The 17,009-nt window shown below is 34.0% G+C and overlaps 2 protein-coding genes across 3 annotated transcripts; both read left to right on the forward strand.

Annotated features, from left to right (window-relative positions):
- The first annotated feature begins 3,802 nt into the window (after nucleotides 1–3,802).
- Nucleotides 3,803–7,515, forward strand: LOC110701170 (rab9 effector protein with kelch motifs-like). The gene is made up of 7 exons (XM_021878757.1): nucleotides 3,803–4,218; nucleotides 4,864–5,391; nucleotides 5,511–5,576; nucleotides 5,744–5,910; nucleotides 6,208–6,790; nucleotides 6,895–6,999; nucleotides 7,083–7,515. Exons 1-7 carry the CDS (start codon nucleotides 4,081–4,083, stop codon nucleotides 7,374–7,376), a joined length of 1,881 nt encoding a protein of 626 aa, XP_021734449.1. The 5' UTR covers nucleotides 3,803–4,080; the 3' UTR covers nucleotides 7,377–7,515.
- A 2,346-nt stretch (nucleotides 7,516–9,861) lies between these two features.
- On the forward strand, nucleotides 9,862–14,626 carry LOC110701171 (RNA polymerase II-associated protein 3-like). 2 transcript variants are annotated; one of them, XM_021878759.1, is made up of 12 exons: nucleotides 9,862–10,147; nucleotides 10,572–10,662; nucleotides 11,184–11,357; nucleotides 11,473–11,597; nucleotides 11,756–11,877; nucleotides 11,972–12,054; nucleotides 12,860–13,018; nucleotides 13,236–13,313; nucleotides 13,535–13,717; nucleotides 13,935–14,029; nucleotides 14,131–14,228; nucleotides 14,352–14,626. In XM_021878759.1, the coding sequence occupies exons 2-12, from the start codon at nucleotides 10,591–10,593 to the stop codon at nucleotides 14,453–14,455; spliced, it is 1,293 nt and encodes a 430-aa protein (XP_021734451.1). In that variant the 5' UTR covers nucleotides 9,862–10,147; nucleotides 10,572–10,590; the 3' UTR covers nucleotides 14,456–14,626. The 2 variants fall into 2 exon arrangements, with proteins under 2 accessions (XP_021734451.1, XP_021734450.1); XM_021878758.1 differs by having other exon boundaries at nucleotides 9,865–10,147; nucleotides 10,572–10,670.
- Nucleotides 14,627–17,009: the final 2,383 nt, after the last annotated feature.

A 17,009-nucleotide genomic window follows, 5' to 3' on the forward strand; every position in this document is an offset into this window, starting at 1 on the left:
CGATTGTGTATAATAATTTGGTAAATAACGGTCAATTATTACTCGTTATGGTATAACTGTATAAGTAGTAATTAAAATGCTAAATGTTTATTTTTATTTTTAAATAGGTCTTTTTTTTCTGTCAAAAAAAAAAAAGAAAAAAAAAAGAGAGGTCATTTTTTCAGAAAGAGTTCGACGATTCGTAGATAGTTTGAGTTCAGTGGCGATGAAAATTGATGATGGTGGTGGCTGTGAAGATGGGGTGGTTGTGATGGTTGAGGTAGAAGAGGAGTGATGAGAGGGAAAGTTGAATGGTAGATATGGAAAGCCATTAGTACCCCTTGAGTAACATATTTTGTTAATCATATTTTGTTCTTTTAAGTTGAATCGAAATAGAATAAAGTAATGAATTAAAATGAATTGAATTAAATTGAAATTATGTGCTAAATTAGACTAAGGCCCAATTCTCATCAGATTATTTACAGTTCAGTTTAACTCATAATTTCCTTCTCTTATATAATATTCATTTTAGTTCAGTTCAATTCATCTCTAATATACTCAGTTCAGCTCATTTCAGCCAATGAGAACAGGTCCTAAATCACACTCAGGGCATATTCTCATACGTTTATTTTCAGTTCAGCTCTTAATTTCTTTCTCTTATGAAATATTCATTTCAGTTCAGCTCAGCTTAGCTCGGTTCAGTTCAACTTAGCTGAGTTCAGCATAAGAGAACAAGCCCTCAAAATAAGTAAAAAAAGATCAAAGTCTTACATATAGGGCCTATTCACATTTACTGAACTGAGCTGAAATGAATATTTAATGAGAGAGGAAAATTAGAAGCTGAGCTGAACTGAACTGAACTAATTAGAGTTTAACTGAACTGAACTTAAGTGAAATTAAGTAAATAGGACCAGGTTCATAATTTATTAATCACCACTGTATGCTTCATATGTTACTCCTTTTTTTCCCCTAATGTATCTAATTACTCCGTACAATATTACTTAATTTAAACAATAATTTTTTAAAAAAAAATTTACACAATAATTCTTGTTATCTCTTAGATATGATTTTCCATATGAAATACGTACCCGGAGTATTTATGTAGTGGTATTGCTGAAGACACAATGACAACAATTGTACTTTCTTACAAGAAAGAATAAAAATCTCAAGGTAATATTCTACTACTACTCGTACTACTTTTTTTATTTATTTAATTTAATTATATTTATGATTGAAAAGATGGATGTCATTCTTTCATCTCAATCCTAAAAAAAAAAAAAAAAAAGGTATTTTAATCTTGAAATTGGTGCTGAAGGTTTCAAGTTTCGATGGAAGAAAGTTTAGAGTTTTGAGGAGAGAGAAAAATAAAAGTAGTTGAGTGAAATACCGAGTGCAAGTAAGAAAGAGTAGGAGACTAGCAGTAGGAAGTGAGTCAAATAAGTTTCACGTCAACCGATGCACTTGCCGCCATTTCACCCTCACCGAATACACTCCCGTGTTTATCGCGTTCCTACTTTCTACTTTCACCATTTTGGTATACTATCACTTGTATCTATAAAAAAATAAAAAATAAAGTACGAATTACCTATAAAGTGTTAGCCTTTTTAAGAGTATGGAGTAAGGTCTTTATCTTGGATTATGGAGGTTTAAGGTTTTAATTTTACTAGGATAATAGGGTAATGGTATACATAATTTTTAGGAGTATATATAAGCATTAAAAATACTTTTGAAAATTATATAAAATTAAAAATTAATGGTAAAAACACGCGTAAAACAGTGTAATTAGTGTGTCTTTGTCATGATTTTCTAAACTTAAACAATTTTCACAAGTGTTTTTAATGCTTATATGTAGCTCTAAAGGCTATGTATAACATTTTTCTTTATAATATTAATGTTGAATAAGTCTCATTGTATGTTACTTCGTATTAATTATTAGTATTAATTTTCTATTTTACTAATACTCCATGAATAATTGTTGTGATCAAATTTATATAGTGATACATTATTTAGGTACAAAGCAGATATAAATGTTATAGAAAAACATAATCTGTATGATGTTGTAATAAAATATGGTAGTTTTAACTAGAAATATGTTAGAGGTATGAGATATCCAAAATATCTCTAACAAAATAGTACCTTCATATGGTTTTTTTTTTTTTTTTTTTTTTTTTTTTTTTTTTTTTTTTAACAATTCATATGGTTTTTGGGGACAAACAAAGTGATAGTGAGAGTGACAGTAGGAGTGAAAGAAAAACCATAAATTCATTCCACATATTCATCATCTCCCAAAACTTGAAGAAAGAGGTGAGATTCTTTCCCATTGACATATCCCACAAACACACACTTTGCCCAAGGAACCTTGAGAAGGGACATAATTTCTAGATAACACACCCTCCATCACTCTTTTTTACCATGAAAATTGGGGGGCCATTTTGCTTAGCAAACACCTTGAACCTCCCCTTTCCATCAATCCCTATACCTTCTCAATATTGGGAATATGTAAATTATGAAAAATAAAAACTCTTTGTAATGAAAATATTTTAAATTAGAATACTCTTTGTAATTTATTTATATAAAAGTTATTTATATTATCTATAAAGGTTAAAAACAACTCTTTGAAGCAACAAATGTACAATCAACATTATGATGAGTGATGAGTGACATTTTAAAATTTTTTACTCCGTAAAAAAAGAAGAATTAAGGAAAGTAATAAACAAAAAATACTTTGTAACTTTCAAAAAATTTAAACAATAAAAGTGCAACAATTTTATTAATTTTACTCTTTAATATTGTTCCAGGGAAAATAATAAATTAAATTAAATTGAGACTATTGTGTTGTATTAATGTACGTTGCACAATTAGCCATGTATAAGGGTTGAGATTAAGAAAATAAAAAGTAAATATTGTTTGTTCAAAAAAAAAAAAGTGAATAATGTAGTTAATGAGGACAAATTTGGTATATTAAAAGTACTCGTATTATTTGTGTAGTTCTACGTTAATTTGTAACTTAAATTTAATTGTCTATTAGCAAAATTGAAGATATGCATTGTTACTAACCTAGCAAGACTTAATAATATTGGTATTTTATACAATACGGAGTAGTATAAATTTATGGAATACAATTGTACAAACCAATGTATCAAGGGAAAATAAAGGGTACAAAAAACAAGGAAACTTTCTAAGGGAAAAGCCAAGAAACCCAAAAAAATGCTTGACCTCAAAATCTCAAAAACTCAACACAACTTCCCATTTATTGATTTCATTTCCCCACAACCCAATGCAATTGCATCGCCCCCCATACACACCATCATTTTCAGCTAGACAACTAATAAACCCCAAAAAATATTCATTAATAAAATTAAAAGTGTGAAACAATACAAATCTGTCTCTCACTCACAATTTCTCTCTCCATCTGTCAAATGTCATGTCTTTCCATGATTTTACATCACTTCATATAAATTCTTCAAAACTTTAGTTATCTAAACCCCATGCATTTTAGTCCCTAAAATACTCATCTAGGCTTCATATACGTTTAATCCGTTTTAATTTACTTGCTCCATTTTTATTTTAACAACGCTTTTAATTTATCTTTTCATTTCATTTTCTCTATACAAACTTTCCAACGTTATTTTTTTGCTTGAGTTGATTAATGTTAATTTCAATTATTTTGAAACAAAGAGTGTATTCAAATTAAATTACCAAATTAAAAAAATATACAAAGTATTAAATTAATTGTTTTTATTAGAAGACATGATTTTTTATACTATCTTTTCACCTCCACTTTCAATAGTCCCACTATTAGCTTAAAGAGTTGGGTGTTGGTTGTCACAGTGACAATATATTGGAGTTGAAAGCACCCATCTTTTCATGTCTTAATTGTTTCATCAGACTATCACTCACTATACTACTAGTACTAGTACTAAATTTCACTCAATTGTTATTTTTCTATCATAAATATTTCTAATTTCTTGCATTTTCTACTCCATTAATAATCTTACCTCTACTATTACTCAATATTTTAGAGAAATCTTACCTCTACTATTACTCAATATTTTAGAGAGAGAAACAAGCTACAAGAGAGTTGGTTGTTTGCAAATAAAGATGGGTTCTTTGGGAAGTTATGAAGGAATTGAAGCTAAGAAAGCAATGTGGTTGTATCCAAAGGTGGTTGGCTCTAATCCTTCTGAAAGATGGGGGCATACTTCTTGTTTCTACCAGGGCCATGTTTATGTTTTCGGGGTAAGCTCTCGAATTGTCACGTTACTAGTTCAAATTATTACACTATCAACGTGACTATAAATTTCCGACTAGGAAACTTATAATATTCTATGAAGTTATATACTTTGTACTCTTGTTGGTTAGATATTTTCCTCAATTTAGTACTACATGCTTTTGTTGCGTTCTTTATACTTGTAGGTGATTTCTCACTTTGTGTTAGTTGTTTTAGTTGATTTCCGAGTTATTCTCTCATTATACATGTCTGTCAATCTTTTGTAATAGTATAATAGTAGGATTTAATTTTTAATTTCTTTTTAAAATTCATGTAGTTTTGCTAGGAATTCTGCCAAAGTATAAACTAAAATGGAGGTAACCAATATATTTACGTTTTTTTTAAAAAAAAAAAAAACTTTTAACCATCTTGCAGTCACTTTGGAAATTTACACTATTTTCAGAAAAAGATTTAGGTAGGATACATTTTAATTAGTGTTTCTAATGAACTTTAATATAAAATCTTTCCAAATTTGAATATTTTTAACAATTATCTTAGGGTTACAATGGTGTATATTATGTGTAACCAATTGTTTGGATTCTATTACACTTGTAATTAATACTAGATAGTTAGATTGAGTAATATTCAAAATTCTTGTGTTTGTTCATTTTCAGGGATGTTGTGGGGGTATGCATTACAGTGATGTATTAGTACTAAATCTAGATACAGTGTGTTGGACAACTCTAGTGACCACCGGCAAGGGGCCGGGTCCGAGAGATAGCCACAGCGCCACGCTGTGGGGGAACAAAATTATAGTTTTTGGGGGTACAAATGGTTCTAAGAAGGTCAATGACCTCCACATTTTGGACCTTGACTCCAAGGAGTGGATCCAACCCTTGTGTTCGGGTGCTTACCCTTCAGCACGAGAGAGCCACACCGCCACCTTAGTTGGTGACGATCAATTACTCGTGTTTGGTGGGAGTGGAGAAGGTGTAGGGAACTACTTGAATGATTTGCATTTTTTGGATCTTAAGACCATGACTTGGACTTCCCCTATATTGAAGGGTGATGCCCCTCCACCTAGAGATAGTCACATTTGTGTTGTGGTTGGGAGGAAAGTCTTTGTGTATGGCGGTGATTGTGGGGACCGCTACCATGGTGATGTGGACGTGTTTGATATCGATACCTTGATGTGGTCAAGGGTAAGCTTCCTTAATGCTTGTTTTAACAAGAACAAGCTTAAATTAGTGAAAATTATACTCTGAGTATTGATTGTTTGGTCAAATTCCTAAATTATGGTTGTTGTGACTTCTTTTGGCAGTTGGAAGTTCGAGGAGCTTCACCTGGAATGAGGGCAGGACATGCTGCTGTCAGAATTGGGACTAAGGTTTGTGATGCCTGGACTTGAATGGTCTATTTTTCTCATTGCTCTAATGCTATTTTATGATCAATTATGGATTGGTAATGGTTTGTGATTGCGATAAAACCAGTAATGTTATCTGTTCAGTTTTGTATGAGCTGTTTACTGATGACGATGAAAAATATGCAATTCAGGTTTATGTTATAGGCGGAGTTGGAGACAAGAGATACTACAACGACGCTTGGGTCCTTGACACGATGTTATGTTCATGGTCTATGCTTGAGATTTGTGGCCAGCCACCTCAAGGGCGATTTTCTCATACAGCAATTGTTATAGACTCTGACATAGCCGTATACGGAGGGTTAGTCCCTTCATCTCTATGGCTCAACCGTTTTACATGCTTCTTTGCTCATTATTTCATTAAAACAGTCTTTCTTAACTGGTCTCTCTTTTAGTTTAGTAGACTGGTCAGAAATAAGATTGTAGGTGCCTTAATTGCGGATAAAAACCTGTCAGTTTGGTCGATTTTAGGTTATATTGCGCTGTCTTAGAGTTTCTGGTTAAACTACAATGTCAGGTTGATTAAGATTTTTGCCGGGGCATGATCCATAATCTTATGCACATTTTGCTCCAATGTAATGTGTGTGCTCTCGAATAGGTGCGGAGAGGATGAACGTCCTTTAGGGGAACTCCTAATATTGCAACTTGGGAATGAGCATCCAAATGGTCGTTACAACATTTCAATGTGCAAGAGCTTCGGAAATCAAAGAAACCAACGAAGGAGAAGAGGTCAATCAGATACTCAGAGGCAGAAGACAATGCTGTTAGGTAGTTGTATAGAAACTGAGAAGACAGATGCAAATGAGCTAGACACTACACACACCAAGAGAAGGAGAACCATTCATGCAAACACATGGGAGCGGGAAACAGAACAAGAAGAGCATTCTCTTTCCGTGTCACAAAACTCCTCTCCGTCTCAATCTGATCAAGAGCAAACAACTGTCCAAAACCCAACTTCTTCCACACCAATACCTCAAAGTTTCCCATTCCACTCCATAAATCAACCAAACAAACCTCCAAGGCAAACACCACAAAATCTGCCCGACGTCTACATCCTAGGGGAGCATCGACCTAACCAAAGACCCGCACATTCCTTACAGTTATCTCATGCAGTTAAAAGTGAAGTTGAGTTTTTAACAGCAGAGGGGAGACACCTTAATCAAAGCATTTCTCAAAACTTGGTAAGGAAGTTTTTTTTTTGCTTTGGAGCATTTGCGATTGCTATACTTTGATTTCACTTTGTTATTATTGATTTCTAACTTTTCTTTAAAAAAAATCTGAGTAGATTGGAGCTGAAGTGCATGGGAAAGTGGATGGGTCATTCGATTCTGGTTACCTGATGACCGCGAATGTTAATGGGAGAATATTTAGAGGAGTCCTGTTTGCTCCTGTAAGTTTCTTTATCTTCTTAATTATACATTTTCTTTAATTTGCACAAGTGCTAAATTATGTCTCTACAAATGCAATGTTCAGGGACCAAATACCTTGTGTAAAGGAGCAAATCGGAGCCAAAATAGCTTTGGTCAAATTCCAGGTGCTCAGCAATGTACAAATTCCAATAGAGGATCCCCTTTTGGAAAGAGTTCAATCTTTAAACCTCTAAAAAACCCCGGTGCAGGATTCAGCCATGAGATCGGTCATGGCAACATGGATCGCCCCTCGCCCATCTTTCAAGCTCTTCCAAGAAAGGATCAAGTGTTAAGGGAGAGAAGTGATCTCCAAGGGGTGGTTCTATCACTAGGAGGACCCGGAAGTAGTCATGTATAAATTTGTGTTGATGATAGTATGCCATTTTGCTATGGTGTTTGCCATTTGTTGTGTTGCCTATAATCGTTTTGAGAAGTTTAGGATAAATTCATGTGTTACCTTTTCGTGTTTGCAATCTTGGCAACACTACCTCTAGCTACCTCCTTAGTCTATCAACTGGTCAGCTTCAGTAGCATAAATACTCCCATAAGTAAGTGTACAAAGTACCTTTTCTAGTCGTAGGAATTGACCCCAAACTCGAATTATACATAAACTTCGGTAGCCAACTTTTGGTCTTAACTGACCAAACTCTTTTGATCGTAAAAATATGATAACCGAATGCATTCCTTCGTCTCCTTTGTAAGTTCAATCTACCCCGCCTCGTCTGGGATCCTTTATTCTCCGAAGTATAGACAATTGTAACGACACACTAGGTTTATTCGAAAATTAGAACAAGGACGTAAACAGAATTTTTAATTAATATACGTTTTATTTTAAGTTGATTCGGTTCAAGTCATGTTTGGGTTGCATAGTGCATTATATGAAAAAGCTCCGGAGCAAGACGCTCAATGGTTGGTCCATTAAAAAGGAGGGTCAGACTCAATGGTCAAGGTCTGTAATCCAGGTCATGGCTCTGACAGATTAGGTGAGTCACGTAACACCTAGAGACCTAGTCATAGTCATTCATCAACTTTGGTTTCAGCTCAAGGGTTCACGCACTAATGAGTTACCGAGTCACGGTGACCACACTATACATCAAAATCTACATCCCATCGTTCAAAACGTCTCACGTCTATTCACTCACTCACAATTCACAAACCAACACTCCTTTCTTTTTCTCAAATCTGCTTTCACCACGTCATCCACTGCATTTTTTTATGTCATCCTTGGAGAACTATCATTGTACTTACCCATATGGACTCTATATGACGTAGAGAGGTTAGCTTCTCGGTTCGACGAAGAAGTGCAACGTCATAAGGCTTGATTTTCAGTTTTTAAGGGTAATGATTTCTACTAGTCGGGCTCCCGGAGTCAGATTGCTTAATAAAATAGATTTTTGGAAATGGAAACAGGCCAATGAGTTCAACACACGGCTTCCCCGTGAATGACAGGTTTTTTAAGCCATCCGAGTTCGTTTAAGGCCCGAAAATAGCGTTTAAACATTTTTCGGATTTTAATTTTTATTTTATTTTCGCATTAGGGTTTTGTTTAGACTACTTAAACGTTTTAGCTGTCTTTGATATTCAGTTTTTGGACATTTTGATAATAATCTCAAGAGTTAAACTCTATTCTGGTGGATTCCGGAGTCTTTCAACAGATTTATCGCTTGTAAATCTGTCTGTTTCGCGAAGGATTAGCGCTTGCTTTTCTTGCAACCTTTCCGATTGCGTCACTATAATTAATTTTGGGCCTATTCTTATTTACTGAAAATAATTAAACTAATTGAAGCTAGAGTGAAATGCAATGAAATGAAATGAATTATTTATAAGAGAAGAAAATTAGGAATTGAACTAAACTAAAATTAAGCTAAAGAGAACAAATCCTTCATCGTCTTTATTTAAATTTACATCTAAGATTTTTTTAAGTGAAAAATAATTTCTAAAATCAAGGTTAATGATTTGAGAAAATATTTACTCCATTATTTATCAAGTATTTAATCAAATTTTGTGAAAAATATAATGTATCAAAACTCAATGAAAAATTCAGCTTGTGCATTGCATAGTATAGTAAAATTACATACTTGCCAAGTTGCCGGATAACAATAGATGATTTAATTTTTGAATTTGAAATTACAATTTTTTAAAAACACATTGTTGCAATTTTATGTATCCTATTTTTAAGAAATTCAAGATAATAGGTTATCATATATTCTATTTAAAAAAAAATAAAAATAAAAATTATCATACACTTATATTTCTTACTGTGTATTATAACCATCTACATACAATTTAGAGGAACAACATAACCTTTAACTCATTAAGGGTCTGTTCTCATTGACTGAACTCAGCTGAACTGAACTGAATTGAGCTAAACTGAACTGAATATTTTATAAGAGGAGGAAATTAGGAGCTGAGCTGAACTGAAAGGAACTAAACTGAATTGAACTGAACTGAACTGAACTAAACTAAACTGAGCTGAGCTGAACTGAATTTCAACGTAAGAGAACAGATCCTAAGTTCATCGTGTACATCAGTATGAAAACATTCCAATATGGAGTATTGAGAATAGGTTAACCTAATGGTTGAAGGTCTTTCTTCCACCTCTGTGAGAAGGGTTCAATTTTTACACCCAAATAAGTGGAATCCTTAATAATTTATTCCTGAAAGGGGAAGAAAAAAAAAAAAAAAGTATGGAGTATTCCTAACTACGACTAACATTTTCTTACAGTTTGTGCCAAAATTTGGATTGGTAGTTTGGTTAAACTTCTTAACTTATAAGCCTCGTAGAAAAAACCCATGAACCTCAAGGCTGTACTTTGGCCCAACAAATAACAACAACAATATACTCCGTAAATAAATACGGAGTAAATATCAAACGACGCCGTTTCATCCTGTCTCTTTCTCGAGCTCACCTGAAATTTAAAAAGTTCTCCACACTCCAGAACCATCGAAACCTGACGCAAAATCCCACTTTCTAGCCTCACCAAACCACCAATCGCCGCCACCGCACCAACCACCAATCATCGGAAATTAGGGTTTCAGATTATTCCAACTTTCGAGCTTCCGCAACAAAATTCAGGGCTAATTCCGGCGATTCTACGGCGGCGATACGCCTTACCCACTTCCATCATGGTGCGCATTTATTTGAATTTTAATTTCTATTTTGCTGTAGAGGTTTAACCTAAATTGTAGCATTTTGTGTTAACTTTGGTTGATTAGTCTTCATATTCATGATTCATGTTGACCTATTTATTTAGTGAATGTGTTGAAGACTGTATAATACTGTTGCTGTTGGGTTGTAAAATGCTCACATAGTTTGGGTAATGGAGACTAGTAATTAGCTTATTTTTCATTCTTCATTATCCAATTGAAATGAGTGATGTTATATTTGAGAATGATTGATTGATTATACATAAAACATAGTGGATGATGTATCATTGAATTATGGAATGAATTTCACACTGAAGGAAATAATTGTATTTTTTTGGGCTTGTATGCTTGTTTTGGGTTGTTGATTATGGAGGATTCGATGATGATTGTTTTGGATTCACTGCAGAATTTTCAAGGTTTTTTGAATGATTTGCAAGACTGGGAACATTCTCTTAAAGACAAGGATAAGAAGTTGGAAAGCCAGAATTCTCGAAAGGGTAAATCGGTAATTTTGCATCTTCATTGTTCTAGTTTCTTACTCTACCTTTTCTGCAGTATTCTGTGGGGAAGTGGGGTTTGCTACAATGGTTTGTGCAAGTGAAATGGAAGTATGAAATTTAAATTGACAAACTTGTTTTTGTTTTGTTCTTTTCTTTAGGATATTTTGAGTTTAATTTGAGTTAATTGTTTTCATCGGAACCTTTAATGTCATCAAGTTGCTTGCTTATATCATAGTAAGTTATTATTGGTTAGACTGTATGCCTATCACACCAAGAACAATTTTTTTTTGGTTTGGTTTTGGGATGGGGGAAGGTTGGAGGCGGGGGGCAATTTGGGGGAAGGAGCTGGTATCTAGGGCTTTCTGGCGAGAGAGGGAGTGAGACAGATAGGAATCATAGGATCACGAAGTTTCTGGTTCTTCTTGTTTCCAGCAATATTCATAATTGTGTAAACTGTTAATTAGTATGATGAGATACTAATTTGCTGCAATGGTTGCGTTACTGTATTAATCCATCAGAAACTTGAAGTGATTAGTGAGAACAAACGACCTGATGGTAAAATCAATGCAACTTCTTTGAGCAGTAGTACAAGTCAGCATCGGCCTCCTGTGAACTACGATCCAGTGAGCCACATATCAACTACTTTGATGACTGATGAGAATACTGTGGACGCTGCCTCTGAGAAAGATCTGGTAAAATATAATACGACCCCCTTCCACTTTTTGTCTATTTCATTGCTCTGCTAATTTCCCGTGTAGCCCCAGGCTAGTGATTGTGTTAATGGAGCATTTATATGCACCTTTGCAGGGTAATGAATATTTTAAGCAAAAGAAGTTCAATGAAGCTATAGACTGCTATTCTAGAAGCATTGCTTTGTCACCAACAGCTGTGGCTTATGCAAACAGGGCAATGGCCTATCTTAAAATAAAGAGGTAAGTTGCAGTTTCTATCATCAATTACGCAATCATTTGTTTGTATTGTCATAGAAACTTGGATTCTCCTGCTTGCACCTAAAGATTCAATATGTACTTTAGTTGGTCATGCATATTAGGATTATGATATAAAATTGTAACTTTTACTGTTCTTTCAGATTTCAAGAGGCTGAAGATGACTGCACAGAGGCTCTAAACTTAGATGATCGCTACATAAAAGCATATTCACGTCGAGCTACAGCCAGAAAGGAACTCCGGAAACTCAGAGACTCCTTAGAAGGTAAGTTGCATTGACAGAGATTGTGCCCATTCTTTTCACTACTAAGTGTTGGGGCAGAGTGTTGGGGCAGCTACTCAATTGAAACTGCTTGCAGATGTTGAATTTGCATTGAGATTAGAGCCACAAAATGAAGATCTCAAGAAACAACGTAGCGAAGTTAAATCTCTGTTGGAGAAGGTAATTTATAACTTTCTGATACTTGTGATATTATTGTCTCATATGAATTTTGGAGGAAGTCATGATTGATTTTTCTTAGTTATTTTAAATTTTCTTTGTCCACCAACATTTGGGTTGAGGTGAAGTGGCGGATTGGCTTCATTATAGCCACTTATTCTCGTTAATTTCCTAAGTCTAGGCTCTGATATCTGGATTCCCTGTCGCTACCTATCTTTCAATGGAAATTCTTTGTTGAGAAGTGAACTTGGCTGAATGAGTGTTGAATTGTGATATGTTGCTTTTTTCCAAAATTTGCTGATGAAGAATTCGAGGTCTTGAATGCATCATGCATGGATGCCATTAAATACTGTTTCTTAAGTAATGTGGTTTTGAGGGGACTGAGTAAGAGAAGATCATTTTTTGTGACACTAGATATTACTCCATTTTCCTTATCTAAGAGCCGTGCTAGGACTACAGACAACTAAAACAGGCACTTGTTAAGATTTATTTGGTTATATTAGGTTGTTGAAGCTGATCATATCTCCATGTACTAGTCAAATTTTCCAGGTTGCTTTGTCTATGTCTCAAATTGGTAACTGCACTTGGGCCTGGAATCTATAATTATAACTCATCTGAACTCATACTAGTTGTAGTTGCGAGGTTGGTGTGTGTGCTTACTAATATGGTGGGTACACAACTACACACTCTTGGGTGTGGATTCTAGATTAATTGATGATGTACTGCTTCTATCCTTCAATCATTGGTGTACATGATTTGTTTGATTGAAATCAAGTGTCATTGAAGCTCTAAGTTAATTTTTTTGTAGGCAATTTTTGCAAAGGCTGCTGGAACGGCCACTAGAGCTGCACCTAGTGTGAAAGAAGTTAAGAACAAGGTGGATGCAAATGGGCATGAAAATCCAGTTCTCTCTGCTTCTGAAAGGAGCAAGAAATCCGGAGTTGATGTTCTTTCTGATAGTATACAGGTGCGGAAATATGGAATATCAGCGTGTTTCTAAAGTTGGAATTGTTTTTGTTTGTTTGAACCATTAATTCTTGTATATTAGTGTTAGTATATGCAGCTCATGGTGTAAAAACTTTAATTGTCAACTTTCTTTATAACGGATGAGAGTAGTTTCTCGACACTATATGCTCACGTGTATCATTTTCTGATAATTTAAAGTTAATGTTGCTGATCAACAGTTATCTGCGAACAAATCTTCTGATTCTGGAAATACAGTAATCAAAAGCAAGTCATTTGGAGAAAAAAACGGGAAAAAAAGTAAGTGGCTTGCATGAAGTTACACTATAAGATCCTTTTATAGAGTTGAATAAGTCTTGCAGTTCACATTTAATAGATTGAAATTATCTTGTGCGCTAAAACTGTGAAGATAAAGTTGCTTCATGGTTTTGCATGGAGTATTTTTTACAATATCTACAACTTTTTACTTATCTGGGTCATTCCATAGTGTTTTCAACTTAGTGTTTTCCTTTTTGATCAGAAGAATTATACAAGTGGGAAAAAAGAACTTGGGCCATCAGTACAAGAGCTTGCTTCTCGGGCTGCATCTCGAGCCAGGGAAGAAGCTGCTAAAAAAATCAGTACGCCAAATTCTGCTTATCAATTTGAGGTTACCTGGAGAGGATTTTGTGGTGATCGATCCCTACAGGCTCAATTATTGAAGGTTTGATATTGGCTTATTTTTCCTAATGCTTCAGAATCTGTTTTTGAGATGTAAAACTTGAATTATATTGGCGGACCATGGCTTTAAGCTGTGCATAAAAAACAGACTATTGCTAGCAGAAATTTATGTTTATGTGTGAACTATTTCTTGCTGTAGATGTTATTTTTTGGTTGCTTTTTCCTGCTGCTGATGTTGCTTGTATTTTCTTTATGCTTAGGTCACTCAACCAGATGCCCTGCCACAGATTTTTAAAAACGCTTTGACTGCTCCGTTACTCATCGATATTGTCAAGTGTATTGCAACCTTCTTTATGTAAGTAGAGGCATTGTGTACTGTTGTATTACAATTACTATAAACCGGGTACTATTATCTCTATCTGGCTCTTATATCCTTATGATGTATCCTTGTGGTAGTGAGGAGACTGAACTTGCTGTCAAGTATCTGGAGAATTTGACCAGGATCCCAAGATTTGACATGATCATCATGTGCCTTTCTCCAGCAGACAAGGCTGGTATGTGAAACTTTCAGTTGCTGGCGAACTATTATGATTGCATAAAGTTGTCGACTTGGTTATGCAGATACTGATTAAAATGTACTAGTATTATTGAGCTGTAGACTAACTCTATCTATACAGAACTTTGCAGGACATGGGATGAGGAATTTCTTGGCAATGCTACTCCTGTTGAACTTGTGGATATACTTAGCAAACTCCATCCAAGGTATTGCCCTCGACAATGATCCACAATTGCATCTCTGGAGCTTTTGATCTATCAGGTTTCCCTCTGTTAAGTACACTGATTGTATGTTGAGGTAGATGCAATATTTATGAAACTCTCACAATACATTTTTGTACACACTGTATATTTACAAGAGCTGATTATGGAGGGGTCTTCTTTTCTATTATCTCTACGACTCTGGTTTGGTCTGATATGTTATCTTACTGTATCGTTTTCTTCCTTGTCCTTACACATAATAATTTGGGATTCAGGCACTTACGATACTAATAACGTATACTCCATTCGTGCCACAATTAGTTTTTCAGTACCTTAATTCGGCTGTCCCTACATACTTATTTTAGTACTCCGTAAGTCGTTTTCTCTCCGTAAATGATATGCATAGATGAAGACAATGAAGTATTGATGAAGGGTAAAATCATTGATATGTTGTGGGGAAACCTATATTGCTTAAACTTGTACTCCTACCTGTTTGAATTATTGCAGTAACTATGCATTATTTAATATTGAGAAAAGTTTAACTCCCCTTACCTTTTAAACGACAAGAAAAGGTCCTTCACCGCAACATTCAAGGCCCCATATCTTTGAAAATTGAAATGTTGTTGCGAGAGTATTTTTGGTTGGTTGGTTGTGTGAGCTGTGAAACTTTTTGTGGAGTATATTTTGAAGTGCTCTTATTTCTTGTGGTTTATCAAGGAATTGCTTGCATTTCAAGATTATGTACCCAAGCTATTATACAAGTTACTGTAGGATAATTATTATCCATTTATCTTTCCATTATTGTATAAATTGATTCGTGTGCGAGCATGCTTGAGTTGAAATAATTTGGTACGGAATGCCTCGTAGTTCTTTATAAGTGCTAGTTCTACTCGGTATTGTAGTCTCCAACAAGTTATACTCGATATCTTTAATTGTGTGACGATGATGGTGTAATTGAATTAATCATACATTTGTAATGCTCGTAGTTTTTTATGCTTGTATTTTCGGACAATTTTATATATTTAAATGAAAACTCAGATTTAGAAATTTCAGCATTGCAATCTAAAATCTATTGAAAAATGTCTCCATTGTATCAAGTTTAAGTCATTTATTTGTATACTCTATTGAATTGTATTTAAAAAAAAAACAATAAATAATTCATCTTGAGATGCAAGAGATTTTGTTATAAATCTTCAGCAAATCTAGCCAAAAGAATTTGCTCAACAAGATCTTATACTCCGTAATATAATACTCGTAGGTTGGAATATATACGAAGGTATTTCTTAAGCTTTATACTCCGTACATTTATAAGTCAATTAGTTGGAAATCTTAACGTGGTGATGGGACCCACAAATTATAGGACAATTTAATAAATAATAATTAAAATATAATGCAACTATGCAAGTTATACAGGCTGAAAATAACATGTGAAATGTAGATTGCATGCAAATGTTCACGTCAAGATTGAGAACTTTAGCAAACATGAACCAGGTAATCTTTTGTCTACATGCATACATGCGTAAATGAGAAGAGAATAATTTTTGTAGTATTATTAAAGACTAAGACATTATTAGGAGTACAAATTTATTAATTGGAATGGTTCAAAGGTACTTCATATATTACTTATAAAAGTGGGGACTTGGCAATGATTTATTTCTATGCTCGTAAATATGTTAGATGGTTAAAATTAACTACATGTACAAGTACAACTTTGTTAAAGCTACAATACGAAGCCTACCATGCATTAATGAGTTAAATGTGATTGTAGTTGGTGAACATGGCCCCTAAATTGAACAAGAGAGAGGAAATGAGTTAAATGTAATTTGATATATAGTATCTTTCTCGTATATATTCTTACCAGGTAAGCTAAATTTGGTTGAGTGAGAAAGCTTGGAAGTATCATGATGTTTGAGGTTTAAGAATATTTGATTTTGGGTGAAATAAGCATCACCAAGATTCGTAGGAATAAAATAATGATTTTTATTTTTATTTAAGTTCTCCCTTTGTTGTTATACACATTCATTGTTATTAATAGATCATTATTTACTGCTACTCATAATTTACCAAAAGAAGCACTAGATAACATGATTTGAAACTCATCAACTCATCAAGTGAGGCCTAATGGTACTTTGAGGTAGAGATCCCTATATCTCTTTTCATAATATAAGTTTCTGACTTGTAAGACTATGTTCAATTCATATGATCTGATTTGCTTTTCATATGTGATTAAACATTGATCTAATATGTACACTAATTCATAAGATGAAAATCACCAAATGAGATGAGCTTAGATTAGATTCATATTAATATGTATAACCTGCTTTTAAATATGTACTTTTCATAATTTTCAAAACTTACTTCCTCAGTTTTTTTTACTTGACCTGTTTCTTTTGTCACGCTTGCCAATGCAAAACTTTGACGGTCAATAACTTCAATTCTCCATAATTAAAAAATATAAAAGTTATATATTATGATAGTAGTTATTGAGACGAATTCAAAATGATCCAAAATAAATATGTTTTTTCTTACATATTATTCACAAAACACGGTCAAAGAATGAGTGGTGAATAGTATAAAAG

The sequence above is a fragment of the Chenopodium quinoa genome, unplaced genomic scaffold (genome assembly GCF_001683475.1).
Source record: "Chenopodium quinoa cultivar QQ74 unplaced genomic scaffold, ASM168347v1, whole genome shotgun sequence".
In the NCBI taxonomy this organism is placed as follows: Eukaryota; Viridiplantae; Streptophyta; class Magnoliopsida; order Caryophyllales; family Amaranthaceae; genus Chenopodium; species Chenopodium quinoa.